Raw genomic sequence first — 23,518 nt, 5'->3', positions numbered from 1 at the left:
GTTCTCTGTAGGGATTCTAAACATAGGTATTTTCAGAAATCACTTTACCCCAGGCTATATGCAGGAGATTGACAACACTCTTGGGTAAGTATAGCCCTGGTTTTGCAACTTCTGTTGATTTTTCTAATCATATAAGAAAATAGGAGTCTAAGATGCAGAAACATCTATTGCTACTTAATGTGGTGTCTCCTTCAGATGCTGGCTTTGCAGTTGGGACAATCCCTAAGGCAGAAAAACTTACTACTATTTCAACTGTGCTGTGATCCAGTTGGTTTTGAGATTATCCCTAAAGGTGGCTCTGGATCCAGCATGTGATGTTTTGAGGGTCTAGGTTTCGCTGGATGGCAGCACGGCCCTCTGGGGTGTCAGCCACCCCACCCAGTTTGGTATCATCAGCGAACTTGCTGAGGATACACTCTGTCCCCTCATCCAGGTCATTGATGAATATATTGAACAAAATTGGACCGAGTATTGACCCCTGGGGGACACCACTGGTTACAGGCCTCCAACGAGACTCTGTGCCCTGATCACAACCCTCTGAGTTCTGTCCCGCAGCCAGCTCTCAATCCACCTCACTGTCACCTCATCTAGCCCATACTTCCTCAGCTTCCTAATGAGGATGTTATGATAGACAGTGTCAAAAGCCTTGCTAAAGTTAAGGTAGATGACATCTACGACTCTCCCCTCATCCAGCCAACCACTTATAACATCATAGAAAGCTATCAGATTGGTCAAGCATGATTTACCCTTGGTAAATCCATGTTGACCACTTCCAATAACTTCCTGTTCCTCAGTGTGTTTGGAGATGACATCCAGAATGAGTCGCTCCATTACCTTCCCAGGGACAGAGGTTAGACTAACTGGTCTGTAGTTCCCTGGGTCCTCCTTCTTGCCTTTTTTGAAGATCGGAGTGATGTCAGCCTTCCTCCAGTCCTCGGGCACCTCTCCTGTTCTCCATGACCTTTCAAAGACGATGGAGAGTGGTCTAGCAATGACATCTGCCAGCTCTCTCAGCGCTCTCGGGTGCATCCTGTCAGGGCCCATGGACTTATGAATGTCCAGCTTGGCCAAGTGGTCTCTGACCCGATTCTCATCAACTGAGGGAAAATCATCTTCTCTCCAGACCTTCCCCCTTTGCCTTCAGGGTATGGGATTCGTGAGGGACAGCTTTAACAGTGAAGACCAAAGAAAAGAAGGCATTCAGTAACTCTGTCTTCTCTGTGTCTTCCACCACTAGGGCACCTGTCTCATTCATCAGTGGGCCTACATTTTCCCTAGTCTTCCTTTTTCTATTGATACACTGAAAGAATCTCTTCTTACTGTGTCTTTAACTGCAGTGGCCAAGCTGAGTTCTGATTGAGCTTTGGCCCTTCTAATTTTCCCCCTACATAGCTTTGTTATATCTTGATAGTCCTCATAAGTTGCCAACCCCCTTTTCCAGAGAATGTAAGCTTTCCTTTTTTTCCTGAGGTCCAGCCAAAGCTCTCTATTTAGCCAGGCTGGTCTTCTTCCCCATCCGCTCGTTTTTCGAGACACAGGGATGGCCTTCTCCTGTGCTTCTAAGAGCACCTGCTTGAAGTATGCCCAGCCTTCCTGGGCACCTTTGCTCTTCAAAACTGCCTCCCAAGGGATACTCTCGACCATGCTCCTAAGCAGGCTGAAACACGTTGTCTTGTTACTTAACCCCAAAATGGATTAAGTTCTTACTTTCTGTTGAGCATTGTAGGTGAAAGCAAGGTTGAGCATGTTCTCTTCTGCTCTTAAAAATAAGCTCTAGTACGTACTAAAGTTTAGCACCATTCAGAAACAAGAGGTTTGTGCTCATATCCATTCTCTGTTTTAAATTCTGGAGCAATGCCAGTTAATACCAGAAATTTTGCAATCATGAGCAAATTCTAACTCTTTCTTAGTGCTGCTTCTATCACAACAATGAATCTAAGAGGGTCTATGACAAACATTTTTACCAGTCTTGCTTTTTCCTCCCCATTTGGGACCAGGTTGGGCTTCGTGGCTGGACGTCACCTCAGTCTCTTGGATCTCGTATTCAGAAGCAGCACCAGTTTCTCTGTTGCTGCCAAAATTTCTGGGCTCTTTCTGTTCCCAGAAATCTCTCTCAGAAGAATCTCTTCTGGAAAGAGTTTTAATGCTTCTATGCAGAGAGCTTACAGAATATTCCATCAGAAGTAGGTTTTGTATGTGATACTGCAAAAAGAATGGAGAATCTTCTGAGCATGTGCAAAATTCTTACCTGACAGTAGGTTCAGACTTTTTGAAGAACCTTTGCAACTGAAAAATGAAACTGAAAAATTGTAAATATATCACGAATAAATTCCTCTATATCATGCAACTCTTCCTTTGTACAATGTCAGTCAGTCGTTACTTGCTGAGGGAATAGTTACCCAGAACTTGCTCTTTTCAGTTTCTTTAGGTTCTCTAACTCAGTTTTCCTTTACTGTAAAAATCATCATAGGATTTTTTTTTTAACACCCAGTAAGAAATAAAAATATTTTCCTAATAGTTACAGTTGTTACAGTGCTGCTATTTGTGCGTTGTATTTATTCCTTTGATAGGAGTGAATAACAATTATCCAACTCTGGGGTAAAAGCTGAAAGCGTGACGTATACATGGTTCATACGCAAGCAGTAGATTCTTACTATCATTAGTCGTGGTCTGATTTTTTTTTTTGTTTGTTTCTTTGTTTTAAAAGTAGCTGAGGCCAAGTCAAGCTTGTTATTTGCCAGAAAACTTGGTGTAAGTTCGTTAATATCTTATGTTGTGCCTGGTAAATATAACTACATGCTGGAATAGTGATTCATCTAAGTGACAAAACTTATGTTAAAAAGTTGTTATTGTCATAGAATAGAATCACAGAATCATTTAGGTTGGAAAAAACCTTTATGATCATCGAGTCCAACCGTAAACCTAATGCTGCGAAGTCCAACACTAAACCATTTCCCTAAAAGCCACGTCTTTTAAATATCTTCAGGGATAGTGACTCAACCACTTCCCTGGGCAGCTTCTTCCAATGTTTGATAACCCCTTCGGTGAAGAAATTTTTCCTGATATCCAATCTAGACCTCCCCTGGTGCAACTGGAGACCATTTCCTTTTGTCGTCTGGCTTGTTACTTGGGAGAAGAGACCAACCCCCACCTCTCTACACCCACCTTTCAGGTAGTTGTAGAGAGTAATAAAGTCTCACTTAACCTCCTCCAGTCTGAACAGCCCCGGTTTCCTCAGCCACTCCTCATAAGACTTGTGCTCTAGACCCCTCACCAGCTTTGTTTCTCTTCTCTGGACACGTTCCAGCACCACAATGTCTTTCTTGCAGTGAGGGGCCCAAAACGGAACACAGTGTTTGAAGTGGGGCCTCACCAGTGCCGAGTACAGGGGGCGATCACTTCCCTAGTCCTGCTGGCCACACTCTTCCTGATACAGGCCAGGGTGCTGTTGGCCTTCTTGGCCACCTGGGCACACTGCCGGGTCATATTCAGGCGAGTAGTTGACTTTAGTCATTAATTGATGTTAGTATTCTTAAATGAAAAGGAAATGTGTTCACCTAAACACAAATATCTATGATTTAGAATGTGTTCATTTGATTGTTCTTTTAGAAGTATATCTGCAGCAGAATTTTGTTTGCAAAATTTCCTCAGGTCTAGTGTTGGAGACACAGTTAGCAAGTGAACTCTGGGAACATTGCAGTTTCATTTTCAAGTAATTTGTCAAGGCAGAATGACAGATAACTTATTTTAGCAATTCTCTTTATCTGTTTCTAGTTTATAAATAGGAATTGATTCTCAAAATTGTATAAGTCCCTTGAAATTATTTATTCCATAGATGACAGCAAATGACAAGTGATGATGATTAACTAAATGCCTGCTTTTCTAAGTCTGTGGTTTTTTATAGTATTGTATGTTGTCTATCAACTAGTTTTTCTTTCATGCACTTAATGGAGTGTTACAGTTGTAGGATATTTTTTAAAAGTCAAGTACAACTCTCTCATTGCCCAGCTATCAAGTTTGTTATAGCAGAAAGAGCAACCTTAAAAAGTTAACTTGTTAAAGCAGCCTTAAAAAGCCCACTTACATATATTATCTTCAAGTTTAAGAATTATGAAAACAAAATAATTTTGCAGGCCATGTAATAGGTTACCCTATCAAAATAAATCTTTATTTCAGAGAGTATTAGCAGGTAGCAGGGAGAAACTGAGACTTAAATATTTGCCATTTCTGATTGGATTGTTGTTTAAAAAGAAAATCAGGATGTTTTCTTCCTGGACTTGACCATTCAAAATTCTAGTAAGTTAGAGCTATTTTCTCTTACCATTATCATCATTGCTAATTGCTGATAAAGAGCAAAATCTGATCTTATTTGCTTATAAGGAACAAAAGATAATAGGAGTGACTATTCAAGACGAAGAGAGTTAAAGTTTATGCTGATTGTTGAATTTTAAGTAACTTTAAGCACTGGTCACTTTGTCGGCAGTTGAGGTATTTATTTTGTCTTTAACCCAGTGGAAAATTTCATTTTTTGATATTGCTTTTTCATAATGATAATGCTTAGAATTATGTTCTTTGACTATAATCTCCTTGAAATCTGCTTGTCATATCTTCAGCAGCCACAATCTGTCTGGTAGTTTCTGGGGGTCTTGGAAATGATTATTAGTTTTATACTGTGACAAGAAGTTACACGAGGTCGCCAGCTGTGATGACATGGGTTCAATATAATCACAATTGTAGTTGCACAGATGAGAAAGTACATGAAAATTTCTGCGTTATGTGTAAATAGCGTTTCATGTTGTAGTATTATGGATTAAACAAAAAATAAGAGTTTAATTTTTTGAAATGTACTTGATAAGATTTTCAGCCACAAAAATAAAAAATACATAGTCCTCTATTTTCTAATTGCTTGGCTTTTAGACATTAATATGGTCTATCCACTTAGGGGAAATAAGTGCTTTTTGTAACTGGGCAGTTGACGTTTGCCATAGAACTTACAAAACAGTAATTATGTAGACCTGTCCTTAAAGGTATAACTGGGAATTAAGTATTGTTTGAAACCAGTGTGTTGTCCATAGCACCATTCAGTGACAAGTTCTGGAATTTGCACAGCTCCTGATTTCTGTTTCCACTTAATCTATTGGTTGTGCTTAAATATTTTCTACAAGCGATAACTGCACCTTCACGTTTCCTTTCTACCATCACATGTAAAAATCAGCTAGCTTATGAAATGCTAACTGATTTTTTTGGCACATCACCAAAATAATAATAATCAGAAGGTTTTTCTTTTAAAAGATTAAGGAAGGATATGCATTTCATCAGTGTATTCAAATACATAATTGATTCCAGTTGGAGCACATTGTAATTTTGTCTGCACAAGTGGAAAGGCAGTAGCTCCAGTGAAACTGCAGATGCTTTCAGGTGTAACCTAAGCACTGTCCCAAGCACTTCCCCCAGCTTCTCTAATTCACTTTGTTATGTGCAAGGAAAACAAGAGAAGCTCTTCTTTTTCTTTTCTTTTCCCCTCTTCAACTAGAGTATTTTGTTTCTTACCTTATTTACATGTTATACTCAGCTAGTTACATTTTTCATAAAAAGTAACATATTCCAAGGAGTCCAGGAAAATAAAATGTAAATTCTTGATTTATAGCCATTGCCACCCAACAAACCTGCACTTTCTTGTTCATAGTGCTTCAGACAGTCATTTTTGATGGGTTCAGAGACCCTGCCTTATATGCTAAGAAATTAGCAGTGAGAGAACAGTTTCATTTATATCTAGGCTGGTTTTGATGTTCTGATCGTCTAAGTAAACTGTCAGTGACATATAACATTTGGCTTTAGTTTGGTTTCAGACAAGACTTTTGTGTGTGAATACCTTGATTAGAATGCCAATACGCTGGTCAGTACAAGTATTAAAAACAGAGTCCTGTTCCGTCAGTTGGACTTCGCCTGCAGAAACTTGAGCTTGTCGGTCACCTGAAAATGACATTAACTGAAGACTCTGCAGGTAGAACCCAATTTGATATAAATTGTGATTGATCAGTTGCAGTTAAGGACTTAGCAAGTAGACTGACTGCAAAACTTTGGGCAGAACTCATTCTCCTATAGTGAATAATGATGTGTGTCAGAAGCATGGCTTGCTGAGACTGGCTTCCATAAAGCAAACCTCTAAATGCTGTTTTCTGTCCCAGTTATGAATTGTTTGCTCACTGGCAGGAGTGCTTCCTGCAACAAACTTTAGATCTGCAAGTTTTTCTACCTCAGTTTCAGTTCTGAACCTTTTTTATGTCCCATTTCTCAGCTGTAGAATATGCCCCCATTAGCACTCAGGAATGCATTCAGAAGCAAATCTCTTCGTGATCCCTGTTTACTTCAGAACACAATGAATGAGCTTTAGCAGCCAATGCACATTGGATCCACAGGACCAGACTAGAGCTAGTCCAAAGTAAATAGGCATTATGATGGATGAGGGATTCTTAATACCACCGGGTTTGCTCTACAGTTCTGTTCCTCTTATGCCACAGAGTTCACAAATGTGACCGTACAGCCAGTCTCTTCCAGGATGTTTTTGCACTTAGGTAGGTAAGCTTAGATTCATATGTTTTAATACTTCCACAGGTCTTGATTAGTGGAATTCTGATGTGCTTGTATATTACCTTATCTCTCCCCTTTAAAAATGTGCATTTTCCTCATCTCTGAAAGGAGGAAAAGATGCTTGTTTTGGTTTTCATTCACGTCCATGTTAACAACAGATCAGCAGTGAATAAGCATGGTTGACACCTTTTCTTTGAAGTATCTGTTATGTACAGGATGGCAGCTTAGCTTACTTGGTGTCATTTGGCTTTGTGGAGGGAAAAAGCTTTTCAGCTCTTGACTTGAGGGGGTGCCTGTTTATAACTCATGCTGGGGATGAGACTAGAACTGAAATAGCATCCCTGTTGGTAGCATGGCATGGAGACTCACCTAATCTCAGTTTTGCTAAGAGGAAGGACTTCCCAGGCCTCGGTAGCTCTGTTCCAACAATGTTGGAAGTATCTGGTAGGATCTATAGTATCTGGAGCCAAAGTCTTTAAAGTAAAATCTTCAAGGCGGAGTTTGAGCTGACATAAAGACTCTTGAGTTGATGTAAATCTAGCTCCCTAATCAGTTTTCTTGTGGGGCTGCAGCTGAAAGTCTGAGCGCCCTGCGTGTGTACTGAGACCTCAGTTGACTCTACGTCTTCTGCATCATCTGATCTGCATCATAAGATGACAGAGGCATCTTAATCTGAGACTTCAGTTGACTCAAGATTTCAATGCTTGAATTTTTGGGGCACGATTCTAGCTTTGTGTGTGATGTGTTATCTTCACAAAGCAGTGCGGAAGACCAACTACAGGAGATGGCTGCCTTCCAGGGCATAATTTTTGAAGTCTTTATTTCCAGACTGCATTTTTTGGCAAAGCTTTCAGATCCCTATTTCCAAACAAGTGTATAAATGGACAGAATTGTAGAAAACGTTGGGAGTATTGTACCTTGACAAAACTGAGACATTTCCTTCAAGTCAAAGCAACCAGGTATGATCCTGAACTACCTGATCTAACCAAAGTTGGCCCTGCTTTGAGCAAGTGGGTAGGATCAAGTGATCTCCAAAGGTCCCTTCCAACATAAATGACTCTATTCTAGGATTCTGTGATTAGTACAGTCCTAAGGGAAACAGCAGCTTACTTAATGGAATCAGATTGTTCTACTTTTTCTTTAAGCTTATTGTAAGTGATTTTGATTTGATTGTGCTCAAGAACTCTGTGGTATCCACAGTGAATATTGTTCATTGCAAATAATTGGAGCCCTGTTCTGAATTTGTTAAAGGGCAGTGATATGGAATTTTGTCGTCCTTTTTGGCATACAAGTCTCAGAGAATATTGGCAGCCCATGGTACGAGTGGTTCCATCTCCCATTCCCTACTTGGATGTTGGCTATAGCTAGAGGGCAGACAACATCTGATTCTGGTGCCTGAACATATATAAGAATTTATTCCTCTGTGATTGCAGTTAGTTATGAGTTACCAGGTCTCTATACCTGCTGTTCCAGACAGATTTTTCCACTTGACGTATTATTTGGAAAAAATGTTTATAAATAGAGATCATTATATATTTTTATTTGTATATAAACATTTTGGTCATTGGATATCATTAATTCAATAGTAACTAATTCACTGATGGACACGAATGGCATGATGGTTAAACGATGGAAATTGTGCTCTATGGATGCTTAAATTCACTTTGAGATTGAAGTTCCATTAGGTGATAAGGATTACCATAAAAATGTGGAAAGCCCATTAAAGGTTCGTTACTACAAGAAAAAACATTCTGTTACATGAGACAAAGCTTGTTATTTCAGCAGTGAACTTTCACTTGGATTGTTCTTTTCCATGCTATCTCAAATCCTGTTGAAAAATTTAGTCAGTACCTTCTAGTTAATGACAACCTCAGTGTTTTTTGTATTACTCTTCAAAAATGTGTGATCTGTTCAGTAGGTGATGTAATGTGATGAGTTCAAATGTATCTTGTTCTCACAGAATTAGCTTTTAATCTTCCAGTATTTTTGCCTAACTACAACAATCTGGAAGTGTTGGCCTAATTAGATTTTGGGGTTGGTTTCTTAATTCAGCAGCTGAAAATTTTGCTTCACAGGAAAAAGTGGTTCATTAAATACTTAGAATAATTTTAAGTCTGGGATATTTTTTTTTATTACTTACAGGATGTGTGACAGATCTTGTATTCTGTGTGGTGTGGGAAAATAAAGATGTGGATCACAAGAATTAACTGATCTGGGTTCTTTTTCACAATTTATCCCTGAATTTTTAATTTAATTGAAGGCAGAACATGTTTAAAATCTAGGAAGTAAGTGAAAGAACAACATGTAAAGATGACTGATGGGCCAGTTTTTACTGCTGCATAAATGAAAGAATGTGATAAGTTGCTTCTTTGTCCACAAGTACACTTACTTTAGGCACAGCATAGCACTGCACACTGACATTACAGATCATTCTGTGCCTGAGTAGTCCCATAGCCTGTCGGGAAAGCAGAAAGGGTGCTGTTGAACACCATGCAGTTCCTTCCCATTGACAAATGAGTTATCTCCTGTTGCAGAAATCCAAGGGGTTGATAGGCTCTGTACGTTTATATACACCATTTTGACTCCTCTCTTTCCCATCCATGTAGTCATATGTGATCTACATGTATCACATAAACCATGTCTGGATAAACATCCTCAAGACGTAAGACTTGGGACATTTTTCTTCAAAATAGGCACAAAGAGTCAACCAAAGAAAAACCACCCAAGAGCAGTTAAACAATAAAACTAATGCTTATGAAATACCCTCCTGAAGTGTTGCTCTTACTGAAGTGTTCCCTCAGACATTTTTTCCTGAGGAAAGATTCCTGATATTTATCATGCTTAAAATGAAGGGAAGCCCAAGACATTATTTTTATGAACCAGAATATAAAGCATAAAAATGAGTCACCGTGACCAAAACGGTGTGCCTAATTTATTAGACTGTGATGTCCTAAGCCTGGTTTGGGGAAGGAGGGGGGGGGGGGTTGTTTGTATTATATGACATGTGAGGATGAAGAGAGTCGATTTAAAAGTTGATTAATGTAGACTGATGTTCCTCCAAATATTCCCCAAGTTCTCTCTTCCTTCTTCAGGCTGATTAAAAAGATCTAGGCAGTCCACTTCTTTGTACCTTTTACATGAATGCTAATGGATGTTTCTCTAGGGAAAGTGCATATCAAAAAAACTTAATACAAGATAGATAGAATCCCAAGGAATTTGCAAAACTATTACAGATTAGCCTGCAGAGAATTCCTGTCCTTGATTTATTCCAAATGCATTCTTTTCAACTCAGTACAAAGTTTTGGAACTGGCATCTGCATCTTTGTGTAAGGTTTGCTGCAGTCATTTTTCATCAGATGTCAAATGAAAGACTTCAGTGATTTAGCTGATCTTTTGAGATGGTGGTGTTCTTCAGTGGGCACTGGGAAAAAACAAAAACAAAACCAAAAAGCAAACAGATTTCCTACTTGAAGACGACAGGAACCAGTATGTAGTTTGTTTGCATTTTCTATATGTTTTTATAAATGTACAGAATTAATTTTTTCGATTTTCTGTGAAATCTGAGAAGATACATTTACTTTTTCATGTGCAGCATTGTTTCTCTAACTGACTTGGTTTGGAGACGTAGCCTTCATCACGTAGAGTGTACAAAATACTGAAAATGAGGAAACAACTTCTGAAAAAAAGGAAAGATTTTTCACTATGGGCTCCATTGACAGCTCTAGGAACAAGTATGTTAGTATATGTTCAGTCTGAACAAAAAGGGAAACTAGAATCCAGAACTTCTGTCCTGGCAATATAGCTTCTGAAAAGCAGATAGCAAACAATTTCTTTTTCCTACACAATCAGATCTCTTTTGGGTTTTTTTTATGAAAGAAAAGTTTTATTTGTGGAGGTTAACACATAAAACGTTTGCTGCAGATTCCAAGAAGCACCTTTGAAGAAAATAGAAGTATTTCTATAATTGTCAGAATGGACTAAGTACATTTTGTAAATTAAAAACTAACAGTTACAGGATCTGACCATTATTCTCTGGAAATTAAAAGCAGAGCTAATAGCACCACCGCAAAACTCAGTAGCACCGTGGCAAACGGTTGGATCAAAAGTTGGATCAAATCTACCAATGATAAGATGTAAGCACCTGACACCTGGGAGATTCCTAGAGCCATTCAAGCTGGCTGCTTTTCAGTATAGCTTGCCTTACATACACCTCGACTGTTTGCCTGAGCATTTTCTGGTTTTGCCTAACAGTTGCCTCTGTATTTAACTGTAGATGGCTGTGATATTCAGAAGAGGCTGTTCTAAGGCAAAGGCAACCTATTTTCCTAAAATGCTCCATTGTATTTGTCCTAAAGCAGATGGGTGGCACCAAAAATCTGCTGAAGCTTTTTAAAGAAAACATAACAATTAAATGTCTTGAGGATTATAACTCCATCATTACTGGGGGTTTCTACCTTTGCATCATCTTACTCTTTGAGTGCTTGTCCAAGAAATAGGAAGTCTGGGTTTAATTATAAAAGTTAAATATAATTATAATATAATTATATTATAGTATATTTAATTATATTTAAGTTGTGTTGGGTGGACACCGCGCCTGTGCTCGAGCTGGCCAAACCTTACAGCGAGGCAGTGCCTAATAGAGGCACCTACACTAGGTGGGCTGTATTGTGTACTTGTTGCTGGGCGTTAACCCTGGTGCAGCTGGGCCATTGGCTGAAACATCAGAGAAGAAAGACAAGGCACCATCCATCTTCGGGTTTTTTAAGCAGTGCAGAGGTTTTACTCTCTTCTGTCAGCCAGACACTGACTTCTTTATTCCTAAGAAGCAGGATGAAGGTTTGAACCATACTCTGTTTAAATGGGAATCATCACAATTGGGTCGTGCCCATATGTATTGAAATATGTACAGAGGAAAGGCTGGTACCTAATGATTTGTTATTCTGTAGCTCTACCTATTGTAATTGTTTTTTCTGCCTTTTCATGCAAGATCTTGTAATAAATCGGTGCGAAATTTAAGTTGTAAAATGTTTAACTATTTTGTAGTAATTGTCAAAGGGTTCGTTATAATAGATACCTTTTTCTCTTCTCCTGTAGGTCTTCATTACTTCAAAAACATTGTGTTAGTAGGATCCCTGCAGGATCGTTATGTTCCTTATCACTCCGCTCGCATTGAGATGTGTAAAACAGCTTTAAAGGATAAACAATCAGGTAATAAATATCCTGAAAAATAAACAGACCACTCAGGTTAAACCTCATAGGTCTCAGATTCATCCCATTTAAATTTGGGTGCTTAACTGAGTCACCTCTGTTATGTGGTTCGACACTCTGGGCTTACTCTGTAGTAATGGAGAGAGAAAATCCATGTGGGAGCTGAATTGCTTTCTGGATCTGTCCTGTCCTGAATAAATTTCTAACTTACAGACTTTGCTGAAAGTTTGGTGGGATGAACACAGCTCCTGTTGTGTTACACCATGAATACAGGGGGGACATAGCTTTGATTTTTGAGGTCATCAAGTTGTAGCGTTGAGCACGTGGGCTGTATTGAGGCTTAATACTAGCATGGAAAGAAAAGGTAGTTCTCCTGTTTTCAGTGATGGTTGGTCGTTGTATTCACTGTTGAGACATCCCAGCACAATTGCATTCTAGCGTTATAGATTGACAAATAAATACTTTTTACATAGGGTAATAAATTAATACTGATGAGCACATTCTCACTATAAATGTACAAATACTAAAATGCATAGCTTAAAATTATTTTTCCAAGATTTTTGAGGAAATTAAACTTCCTGTCTATTCTATCTTAACAAAACAACAGCATAACACATGTCATTACCTCTCTTATTCTGGAATGTATTCACAGAATCATAGAATGGTTTAGCTTGGAAGAGGCCTTAAAGATCACCTTGTTCCAACGCCCCTGCCATGGGCAGGGACACCTTCCACTGGACCAGGTTGCTCAAAGCCCCATCCAGCCTGGCCTTGAACACTTCCAGGGATGGAGCTTCCACAGCTTCTCTGGACAACCTGTTCCAGTGCCTCACCACTCTCGTAGTGAAAAACTTCTTCCTAATGTTTAATCTGAACCTGCCCTCTTCCAGTTTAAAGCCATTCCCCCTCGTCCTATCACTACATGCCCTTGTAAAAAGTCCCACTCCAGCTTTCCCGTAGGCCCCCTTCATTTTGAGTGCAAGGTTAAAGAACTGTATTTGCTTCTGGTGATTCACACAGTACAACTTTTCTTTTCCTCTACAGGACCAATTTATGCTGAAATGATCCAGAACCTGCTTCTGCCAGTTCTTCAAAATAAGGAATGTAATTTGGTTCGTTATAATGTAATTAATGCATTACCCAATACAGCAGATTCTCTCATAGGGAGAGCTGCACACATTGCTGTTCTTGATTCAGAAATATTTTTAGAAAAATTCTTTCTTGTTGCTGCCCTAAAATATTTTCAGTAGAGAAAGTGTCGTAAGAGACTTGGTTATTACCTCATTAACAGATGAATCAAATAATGTGTGGTATTAAAGTATAGCTGCAGCTGTATTTTAAGAGATATTTATACTTTTTATATGGAAGATAATTTATATCATCCACACTTAGGGCTTTTTAACATCAACTTTACTTTCTAGGTAATGTGGCTGTGCAATATTTTTTTATTTTTTTTCTTTTTACTTTTCTATTACTTTTTCTTAATTTTGGGTACCTAATTATTTGAAGATTAAAGTACAGTGTGTACTTTTGGTTGGTTTATTATTGGCTCTTAGACTACAAAAGTCAATGTTACTTGGCTACATTTTACAGGAGGCTTTAGATGCCAAAATAAATTGGATTTTAAAATTCAAATAAGGTCTTACAAGTTCAGTTGTTGTATTTTAGCACTGTAGGAATTTTAACTGGAAACCTAATGAGCTGCTAAAATACTGGATATTTGAAAATGACTGTTTCTGTGGGTCCCGCAAAGACCGTTACCGAGTTGTCTGTTCAGCTATCACTACAGCTTAACAGTTTTCTACAAAATCATTATCATAATTGTTAAATATGTTCTGCTTGTGGGAATATATTTTCTACTGATCTCAAAACCATATTAGTTTACATACTCAATTTTGTTACTGGAACTTCAGTTTTCAGAAGCAAATGGCAACTAAGGGTTTTTGAATGTTTAATGATAGCTGCCTTCAAATAATTGGGGTTTTGCAAACTGTATTAAAGTTGCTCCTTACTCTGTCAGTTCTTCAGATGAACATGGACAGTTTTACATGGACTTCCTTGTATGTACGTAAAATAAGTAAATGTTATAAATTTCTGCAATACTTTTATGAATTTAAGCAATTTTTAAATATTGTTAAAATGTTTTATTGACTACAAAGTATTGTAAATAGAAATCGATACATCTTCAAATGGGACAATATTGTAAACTGTACCTGTTTAGTGATACAGATAAAATGCTTTTGATATACAGGAATGTTAAAGGTCTATTGACTTTCTACTGGTGCTGAATAGCATTAAGTTTGGTTTCTCCTTCCTTCCCTTTTCTCTGTTTCAAACAATAATTCACTAAAGGTGGGGGGGAAAGAGTTACATGTGCATTCACTAATTGTAATGAACATTTTTTGAGAAATATAAATTTGTTGTATAATGCATGTTTATTTTTAGCATTGTGTTATTGCATCTGGTGTTAATAAAATGAACAAATGACTCTAATGGAAGCAATTAAAGAAACTGAAATGTTCTGCTAATTACCAAAATTCTGGGGAGGCTTTTTTGTATATAATTAATAATTTTGTATTATTTGAAATGAATATAGCAATAATAGTTTATAATGAAGTGATTTTTGCATTTGGTTTGTTAATACATTCTTTCTAATTATTTTTTTTCTCTGTAGTTTACAGGTTTCAGATGACCACCTACAGTTTAGCAATATACATGCTTAAAAGAGTACTTTATTAGAGTTGTGTTAGGCAAATCCTTACAACACAAAATTATCTTATCGCTCTAACATAACAATCCCTACTCTTTTTTTCATTATGATGGTGCTAGTATGTTGTAAATATTTAAGTTATGACATCTCAACTGTCTTGTTTAACAGTATTCCAGTAGTTGGCTAGTGGTTACATTTTTAACATCACTTTAGGGACCCAGATCTACAAAATTTCCCTTGATTCACAATGACCAAGTTAAACAACTCTTAGTACATAAGTATTTAGATGATGCAGTCACTACTGAAAAATGTGTGTCTTGCTGCATCTCTCCGGAAATCCAGAACTGTAAAGGACACTTTTTTTTTTGGTTAGCAAAGCAGAAATATCCTTGCAGAAATAGCCCTGGTTGTTTCCTTCTTTTTGTAACAGTAGATCCCGTCCACGTAAGGAGGCTTGAATTTGGTTTGTTCTTTGAGGAGAATGTATGGTGCAGGAAATCCTGTGATACTTGCATGTAAGTTTATCAAGGAGCAAAGTAAGAGAACATTAACTTCTTTTTCTCTCCTGTAATTGGCATTGCCCGGTGCAGTCTGTATGTAGCTCTCTCAGTACTGTAGCTTTTGTGGGGGCTGTTTGACATCTTGAAGTCCGAGAGGAATGGCTGCTACTTGTGTGCTGTAATACAGTAGTGAGTGGCATGATGATCCCAATGTGTCCTTGAAGCATATGCAGTTGCACTTACAGACCGTATGGTACACTTGCAGTTGCTGCCTGACAACATGCAGTCTTGGATGTTTTGGACAACTGTGTGTGTGTTGCATGGCATACTCCCCCTGCTCCCACATATTTCGGCCTTCTGTTTAGTAGATAGAAATATGGACTCTTGCATATGTAAACTGAAAGCCATCTGATGCAGTAGCTGCTATAAAGTGCTTCATCTCACGCCTCTTCTGTTTGAAACGGGGCTTCATCTTCCTGTAGTGATGGTGACCTCTCCTTTACGTAGGTACCCTACAGCGGCTTGAAAGAGAATTACGCTGCTTACAGAATGAGAGATAAAAATGAAGATCTTAAAATGCCTTTAGAAGCTGCTGGTCTCTTGTTCCTTGAAGGCAGTGGGCTGCTACTGTTATTTCACAAAGGTCTCATTGATGTTATTAGGAGGTCATTGCATAAAATGAGATAGTGTCTGAAATTTTGTTTGCAAGTTGGGAAAAAGAGCTCATGTTCTACGGTGGAAATTGCCAGGCTTTGCTGCAGAGCCAAGAAATCCCACGTTGATGGAAAACTTTCTCTGTAACCACAAAACACCCTTTATTCCGAGCCAATCCTATTTGTACAGCCCTGACCAGGTGTGTTGTTCAGATAACCAGGCTTCTTGACGTGGTCAGAGGGGAAGGAGGGGGGGTGTTCAAACAGAATCGGCACACTTGCTTGCTGCCTGGGGCAGTGCTGGTTGTGGTGCTTTTCCAGATAGCCCCCATGGCCAGCTTACTGTAAAGCTCATCTCAGCTGACCTGCTGCAGCGTTTGTGCTCGCTCCAAGTCTTCTTCTATCCCCTGCTTCTTAGAACAGCAAAGCAAAGCAGCATACGGTGTCGTTTGAGATAAATGATCAGGAAGCAGCGGGAGGAAAATAAAAGATAAAAAAAGAAAAAAGAAAACTTTGCATTTAATCACAAAGTGGAAAATTCCTGTGGCATGTGCTGCATTTGTGTTTACCAATGTTCACATTCATTACCTCCTCAGCCACAAGATCTAGAGATACGTAATTCAGGAGTTAAAAGTGAATTTTGCATTTTTACAGCAATACAATAAATGAAGACTTGAAAAAAATGTTTTGAAGACCTCAGTTTATTTTTGGGTGGAAGAACAGTTCCTAATTAGTCTTACATTGCGATTTCATCCTTACCATTTAAGATTGCATGTGAGCATGATTTTTCATGGATTTGTTTTAAGCTCACAAGGAAGAGAGCTTACTATTACTTGGCATCTACAGACAGCTTGGTATGAGTATTTTCAAGGTAAGGATTTTGTCATAGTTTTTACTGTATTGAGCATATGCATGGTAAGTTCTTGAACTCAGAATAGATCTGGGGTTTTTTTTTCTTACTGCTTTTGGGCAGAATAGCATTTTTTTCTGCATCAGCCATCAATATTCCTCTTTATTCTCTCTGATCTAGAGACCCAGCATCTTGTTGTTAGAATAAAGAAAAGGATTTCCCATTATTTTGCATCTCTAATGCCCAATTAACTATGTTATAAAAAGCTGATTGAGAAAATGTCACACATAAGGCAGTCAGATTTAATCACTTTCAGCGTGTAGGCATTGCCAGATGTAGTGCAATAAACTCGACAGAGCGTCGTTGCTCTTAATTTACCAAGGAGATTTACTTTCTTAAAACTGTTCAGATGTGAACACAAAATGCTATTTGAGACTCCAGTCTCCCACGAACGGCTGAGTGAAAGTTACCTTCCGCGGCCGAGTATCTGCCGACAGAGTGTTTTGAGTGCTGTTTTATGGAAGAACGAGGTTCGCTGGGGAACGTTTGAAGAGTGACAAAAAGCAAATGTAGCCGTATTCAAAACATTAACTGGAGCTTCACCCCCCGCGCCGTGAGCCCGGGTCTGACCTTACTCCAGGGTTAGGTTTACAATGCAAGAGAGCAGCGAGCGTTAAAAGCGCCTGAGCCTTTATTTAAACGATTTTTCTGGTAACTTTGAGGTTACACAGCTTTTATTTTGTAAGGACGAACACTGGTTCTGGTTTTTAAGCCCGGTGGAAGCTGCGTTACCCAAAGCCGCTGCCGTGACTGGAACCGCGTTTCCCGCTGCTCCCCCTAAGGCGGGCGAACGGGGGCGGGGCTCGCGCGGCGTCCAACGGAGGCCGCGCGAGCCCCGCCCCCGCTCGCCCGCTCTGGGTGGGAACCGTCGCCCGTTGCGCATGCGCAATGCGCCGGTGTCCCGGCTCGGCGCCGCCATGGTTCTGCGGCTCTTTCGCGGAGCGCCGAGGGCAGCCAGTAAGAGGCGGGCGGAGGGCGGGAGGGGCCTGGCTTGTGTCGCTGAGAGTCTCCCCTGGCCTCTCCTCCCTTTCCTCACTCAGGGGTGTTACCAGTGAGGGAAAGGAGGGGGTAGGGGGCCGCTACTGGCCGGGACTGTCGGCGCTGGGGTTGTTGATGGGCGCCCAAGATGGCGGCGGGTGATGGGGCCTCTGCGCCACCCGCGGTGTGGCTCCCCGCCTCTTCAGCTCACGGCGTCTGTTAGGGGCGGTGGGGGTGTCCCCTGTATTTCTCCGCTGGTTCCCAGCTCCCCCCGATATTAATATTCTCCCCTATATTGCAAGCTAGATACTATCAGACTTCCCTGTCGGTTCTAGAGGTTTTCTTGCCCTGTCGTTGCTGCGAACTTTTAAACGGTAGTAGAGCATTAAGGCGTGGTTTAATATCTGTAGAACAGCTGGAGGAAACTTACTGTGGCCTTGGAAGTTATTGGTCTGTGTTCTTTATACGAGGGAAATCACATGGTTTGTTCATGGCGAAACGTAGGCTGGAGGACAAATAAAGCAGCGTGCATAACAGTGTCTGTCCCACATGAACACATGCAGCTTAAGCTGTTCTGTAGGGCTGCAGGTCAGGCCGCTGCCTTCTCTGTCAAAAGTTGAGATTTGTGTGATGCTGTTGATACAATATTCCTGAAATAGGCCAGTACCGTATATGTTAATAGAAGAGCTGGAAAAAACATGTTGTTAGCTGTTTGTGGGCCCTCCTAGGCTCTATTTGGCTCTTAGGTTCCTGTCAAGATTTGGCAGATACTCCTGCCTCCTGAGCCACCCAATGAGTGCCCAGGTCCCTCTGCATGAATGGCTTTATTATGATAAATCATGGTCTGTGGGCCACTTCAAAAGACTGGATATTGTGGATGTTGGCTGCGCAGCAACTTTAAAGACTTGGGATTTTCAACTTCTTTTCGAATTCAGCTATATAATTAATAAATTGGATGGCTTTGTGGCTGCCCATAAAGGATGAGGGAGTCAAAGATCAGTTTGTAGAATGTGGTATACTGATAAAGTTAATTGTTCATCTAATCTGTTTCGGAGGTACTTTATGTTAAACTTCTGTCACTTCTGTGTCAAGAAGAATGTATTTTTATCAACAATATTAAGTATTGCAAATAGGAAAACAGATTTTGCCTCTTCTCTGCTGACTGAGATAACCAATTTCATATCACTACCTTAATCTTACTTTTATTTGAACTTGGACTAGATATATCAGCTTTATTTTAATTCTCTAGTTAGGCTCTCTTTTAGCTTGCTGAAGAACGACAAGATGCTTGGCAGGAGTAGAAAGATCCAATGTATGTGGAAGGAGTAGATTCTTCACTGTTGGTAGTCCATTATGTCATGCTTAAAGAAAAAAAAATTCCTTTGGGGCATTGGCAGCAGTTGCCAGGTGTAACACAGGTTATGTGACTTCAGGGTTTAATGTTAAGTTGTGGTATTTTAGGATGTATGAATATGCTGATTCTGGGAATACAGGTGGATTGTTGGTTGGTGTATATATATTTGAGTCAAATGCATGCTGCTTGAGAAGGTTTCCTCATGTGATCTCTTCAACAAGGTCGAATAATAGTTCTTTAAAGTCCTTTGCACCCAGGCTGGTACAGGGATGATTTCTGTTTGAATCTTCCTTCTTAAAAAAAATTAGAGCTGCTTTAGGCACATGTCCATAGCTAAAATATTTTTAGAGGGTAGTTCATGCTTACTGTGGACATTTGGCTTTTTAACCAAATGGAGAAATATCAGTCATTTTGAGAGATCTTCATAAGTAATTTTTGACATGTTTATGACTCTTGAATTATTTATGACTTATGGTATCTGTGCACCTCCATTTTTATACTACTTGAAAGAACTTTAGGTATGGATATTAATAGGCTTTCTCCTACATTTATGTTAAAAAAATGTTAGTAGAACTGTAAAGGTAAAAAGTTTATGCTTTTAATTAAAGCATTTGCATGCAGTTCTATAATTGAACTTAAATATGCTCAAAGTTTGTCTTGCTTTTGACTACCAGATGAATTATTTTTTCATCCTAAGGGAAGCCCAACATTCTCTAGCAACATTCTGGAAAACCTGTTACTAAGGGAACAACGTTTTATTTTTTAAAACTTTCCTTTGGGAAAGCATAAGCTTTTACTGACTCAAAAGCTGCTGGAAATGAGCCAAGACCTGGAAATCAGCAGGCTTCTTGGGGGAGGTTAGGACTTCTCCAGGAAAACAGAGTGTACTGGTCTATGCTAGCAGAATTACTATTTAGAGTCTAAAATACAAGAAGATAACAGTGAAGATAAGTTCAAGCAGTTTAAAATACACTGTTTATGTGAACTGAGTTATACAACTAACACCATTCTGCCTGCATATGTTTCTGGGGCGAAAAATAATTATCTGTGCTGATTTCTTAGGTGTTTGTGAGTTGAATGTTAAACTAATATTTGGAATTTGTTTTCCTGTCCTTTGCTCCCTAGTTTCTGAAGTGAGGGTTTTTCAGTGGTGCTCTGAACAGTTGCAGGTATTAAACTCTGACATTTACGCTACATGTGTCCGTTTGTTTGATAGAGTCATCGCTGCTTTGCAGCTCTCTGAGGAGTACCAGCTCTACGACAAGAGGAAGATCTGAACCTGCTAAGCAGCCGCTTAAGAAACCGAAGTTACCAGTAGGTCGATTCGATGAACCAGAGGAGTCCAGGATAGAGAGTGAACCCCTGGAAAGTAAGTCATGTTTTACAAAATTGCAAGCCTTGTTTTAAAGGCGAGACCCTGAGCTGCAGTGCTGATGCCAGTTGAAGAGGAGGGGTAGGCATTCAGCACTCTTCAGAATCGCTCTCTAAGCTTAATGGTTCTGAAAAAAACAGAGAGGCAGGGCAGTGGGCACAAGTTGGCAGCAAAAGGTGTGTGAGGGAAAAAGTCTTCGGAATAAGGGCGGTCAAATATTGTAACAAGTCACCCAGAGAATCTGCTATCCCTCTCCATTTGGAGACACTCGAATTTCTCTGGATGTCCTGACCTACTGCTTGCTTTGAGCAGGGTTGGGACCAGATGTCTGCCAAAGGTGCCTTCCACCATAAACCACTGCATGATTTTGAGAAATGTAGCAGGTATTCATCTGTTATACTACAGCTATAAATGGTGGTATTAAACTTATGAGGGCACAGGCTACTTTTTTTTATCCAAAAAGCCTGTTGTGTTTCTTAGTCCACAAAAGATTTGTCGTTCATGCGGTATTTTGTGGTCAGTCTTTCTCTTAGTCTTGCAGGTAGTGTTTTGAAAAGCAGCAATGGATGCTGGCTTTACTGAGCCACTCAGGAGGCTGAGAAGACCTAATGAACTGCTGATTGTGTTGCGTTCAAGTGACCTTAGTTGGGGCTGCATTTAGAGCACCTGACAAGATTGAGGCACAGATACATTGCTGCTGAAGTTACTAGAAACATACACTTTTTTACCAAACAGGAGAAAGACAGAATCTTTCTTCCTTCTTTTTTATTAGCCATTTTCCCTTAACTAACAGTGCTAGTCATGCTTTATGTTATTCACCACAGTGTGATGATCTGCTACTCTTTAACAGTAGTGATACCCGGTGTTTATCTATTTTGAGGTCTTTAGGACAAGCTTTTTTAATGTATCAATAGATTACTGTGAATATCCAGATGATAGAATGACTGAAAAATTACAATATCTCTGAAATGGCTGCAAGCAATTTCAGATTGTGACTCACTTGAGAACTGACTCAGAGTTGGAGTTACGGTGTAAGCAGCTATTTAATTCTTGTCCTTTTATTCTCGAGGAAGTAAATGCCATCACTGTTTCATGTAAAACAAATGCATAATTATCTTTTGCTTTTTGCTTAGGTGTTTTAGGTTTAGAGCAAGGCTCGAGGTTTCTTTTTGCTTTAAATTTAGTTGTACCCTGTGTATTTTTTACATGTAACACCAGCAATAATTTGTTAGAATCCTGACTGCCTATTGTGTTACTAGGAAAAAACATGAGAATTTAAGCTGGCTGTTTGAATTCCCACTGCTGTGTAGCTGTCATGGAGAAATTTTTTGATCTTCTGCATCCACTGTCAGCACATCAGTAGTGCTTGGATATTGGGATAGTGACATCTACAAAATAATACTAGAAGCATTTGCGCTCCTTGTACTGCCAGAGGTTCTCAAATACTGACATTTCCTATCGTGGTCTGCATGAATTTTTAAACAGGCATCCCAGTATGTCATTCTGTATCGCCTGTAGCTACATGAGTCTCCCTCCATTGCTGTCCTTTTTCTCCACTCTCCAGGATTTCTGTTGTCCTTTCTCATTTTCAACCCTGTTCCTCTTTACGTGTGTTGCCCACCAGGGCTGAGTTAGGGATACAACTGAGGGAGCCCTGAGTTATGTGTCTATAGGAGGCATATATGGTAGGCTCTGGAGAATCAGCCTGGCAAGGGGATGTGGGGGGTACAGCGAGCTTCAGGGAGCCCTGCAGTCTAGTACAGGATGAGAAAACAAACGCTCCACCTAGGATGGTGCTGTGCCAAAAAGTACTCTGTGGTTTGGCGATGCCTAGTGGGATGGCCGTTGTGCAGCGTGGGTGGCCTGAGTTACTGCTCTTAAGAGATCACCTTGAGTAAGGGAGCACTAGATAGCATAAGGATGTTGTCCAGAAAGCTCCATGGTGTTTGAGTAGGTGGCAGCTCGTAGGGTGCTGGGAATAGAAGAAGCAGCATTGCTAATGTGTAAGCTTAGCACGTCGCTTACCAGAGAGATCTGAAAGTCCCATTCATACCTCAGTTACGAAGAGTCTCCCTGTCCTGAAAGGGCATCACAGTGACTTAGCGAGCTTAGGTTAGGTTTTAGAAGGTAAGAAGTTTAATTTTAGTTATGTAGGACTTTATAGTACCTTCTGTGACTGTGGTATCTAGACTGGTGTTGATGAATATCAACATGCTATTTCTTGAAAAACATACCAGCATCCATGAAAACATGGTGTTTAAAATAGAAGAATAATAGAGTCTTGACTAAAATTGAAGCTCAAATCAAGATCTGAGTGCTTAAAATTACAGACCTAAAGAAACACAGAAAGTGATGACCTGGTGTTTTAGATGTAGTACAGCATACCTGAACAATGCAAGTTCTCACTATGAATTCATGAGAAACTGTGGTGCTTTTGTGTCTTTGGACATTGAGTTGCTTTTTTATTTGCCTGACTGAATATGATCTCTTATATATTGCTGACTGTAGTCACAGAACTCTGAAATTACTGTTGTATGACTGGGAAATGTTTAACTGACGGTTGCCTTTAAAAACAAAAGAGAATTGATTTTGTATTTGGAAATTAAACTAAGAGGCAAACATTGTAGATGGTGACATCCTTATATTTGTCAACATTATAGACATTTCAATGAACTTTCTCTGTCATTTTAGAATTCCCTGATGGAATAAATCCTGCTACAAAAGAGAGGGGTGGACCTAAAGGCCCTGAACCTACACGTTTTGGAGATTGGGAGAGAAAAGGACGTTGTATAGATTTTTAATGTATAAATGTATCTGTATTGCTAATAAAATATTTCTAGTTGTTGAAAAATATAATGTACAGAAAAATCTCACCTGGATTTGTTTTGAAGCTTCTTGTTTCTGTCGTGCTTGTGATGAATTTTCTGAGAGATACTATGTAAATAAACATGATGCTGCAACTCAAATTTTGGAGCTGTTATTTGCTCAAAGTGCACCTGATCTTTAATGCTATTTATTTAATGTCTAAACCACGACAACTATGCAAGTATAAATACAAGTATAGTCATGTGAAATTGGTAGACAGGATCCTACTGAGATGTATAAGGGCTTGCATTTCTTTAGGTATTTAAACATTTATGTGGTGTCTTCAAAGTGCTGAAAGAGCTTTGCAGTTCATGAACCTAGATACTGCTCATCAAAGGTACAGCCACCTCTGAGGAGATCAGCACTTAGCTGATGTT

The 23,518-nt window shown here is 39.5% G+C and overlaps 2 protein-coding genes across 2 annotated transcripts in view; both read left to right on the top strand.

Moving 5' to 3' along the window:
- FAM135A (family with sequence similarity 135 member A) overlaps positions 1-13,385 on the top strand; it is an 80,670-nt gene extending 67,285 nt beyond the window's left edge. Inside the window, exons 19-20 of the mRNA XM_082480891.1 lie at positions 11,686-11,799; positions 12,844-13,385. Coding sequence (XP_082337017.1) covers positions 11,686-11,799; positions 12,844-13,049 — 320 coding nt within the window. The 3' untranslated portion in view covers positions 13,050-13,385. The remainder of the gene's footprint in view (positions 1-11,685; positions 11,800-12,843) is intronic.
- A 4,088-nt stretch (positions 13,386-17,473) lies between these two features.
- On the top strand, positions 17,474-23,268 carry SDHAF4 (succinate dehydrogenase complex assembly factor 4). Its single transcript, XM_082481889.1, has 3 exons — positions 17,474-17,529; positions 20,121-20,273; positions 22,968-23,268. The coding sequence occupies exons 1-3, from the start codon at positions 17,490-17,492 to the stop codon at positions 23,075-23,077; spliced, it is 303 nt and encodes a 100-aa protein (XP_082338015.1). The 5' UTR covers positions 17,474-17,489; the 3' UTR covers positions 23,078-23,268.
- Positions 23,269-23,518: the final 250 nt, after the last annotated feature.

The sequence above is a fragment of the Vanellus vanellus genome (assembly GCF_965231255.1).
Source record: "Vanellus vanellus genome assembly, chromosome: 3".
Lineage (NCBI taxonomy): Eukaryota > Metazoa > Chordata > Aves > Charadriiformes > Charadriidae > Vanellus > Vanellus vanellus.
The sequence above is the reverse complement of the archived record's forward strand: the minus strand, read 5'-3'. Positions and strand labels throughout refer to the sequence as shown.

Coding starts and splice junctions, on each gene's coding strand:
- SDHAF4 (XM_082481889.1), top strand. CDS start 17,490: ATGGTTCTGCGGCTCTTTCGCGGAGCGCCGAGGGCAGCCA. Junction 17,530..20,120: donor CGGAGCGCCGAGGGCAGCCA/GTAAGAGGCGGG, acceptor TTTGTTTGATAG/AGTCATCGCTGCTTTGCAGC. Junction 20,274..22,967: donor AGAGAGTGAACCCCTGGAAA/GTAAGTCATGTT, acceptor CTGTCATTTTAG/AATTCCCTGATGGAATAAAT.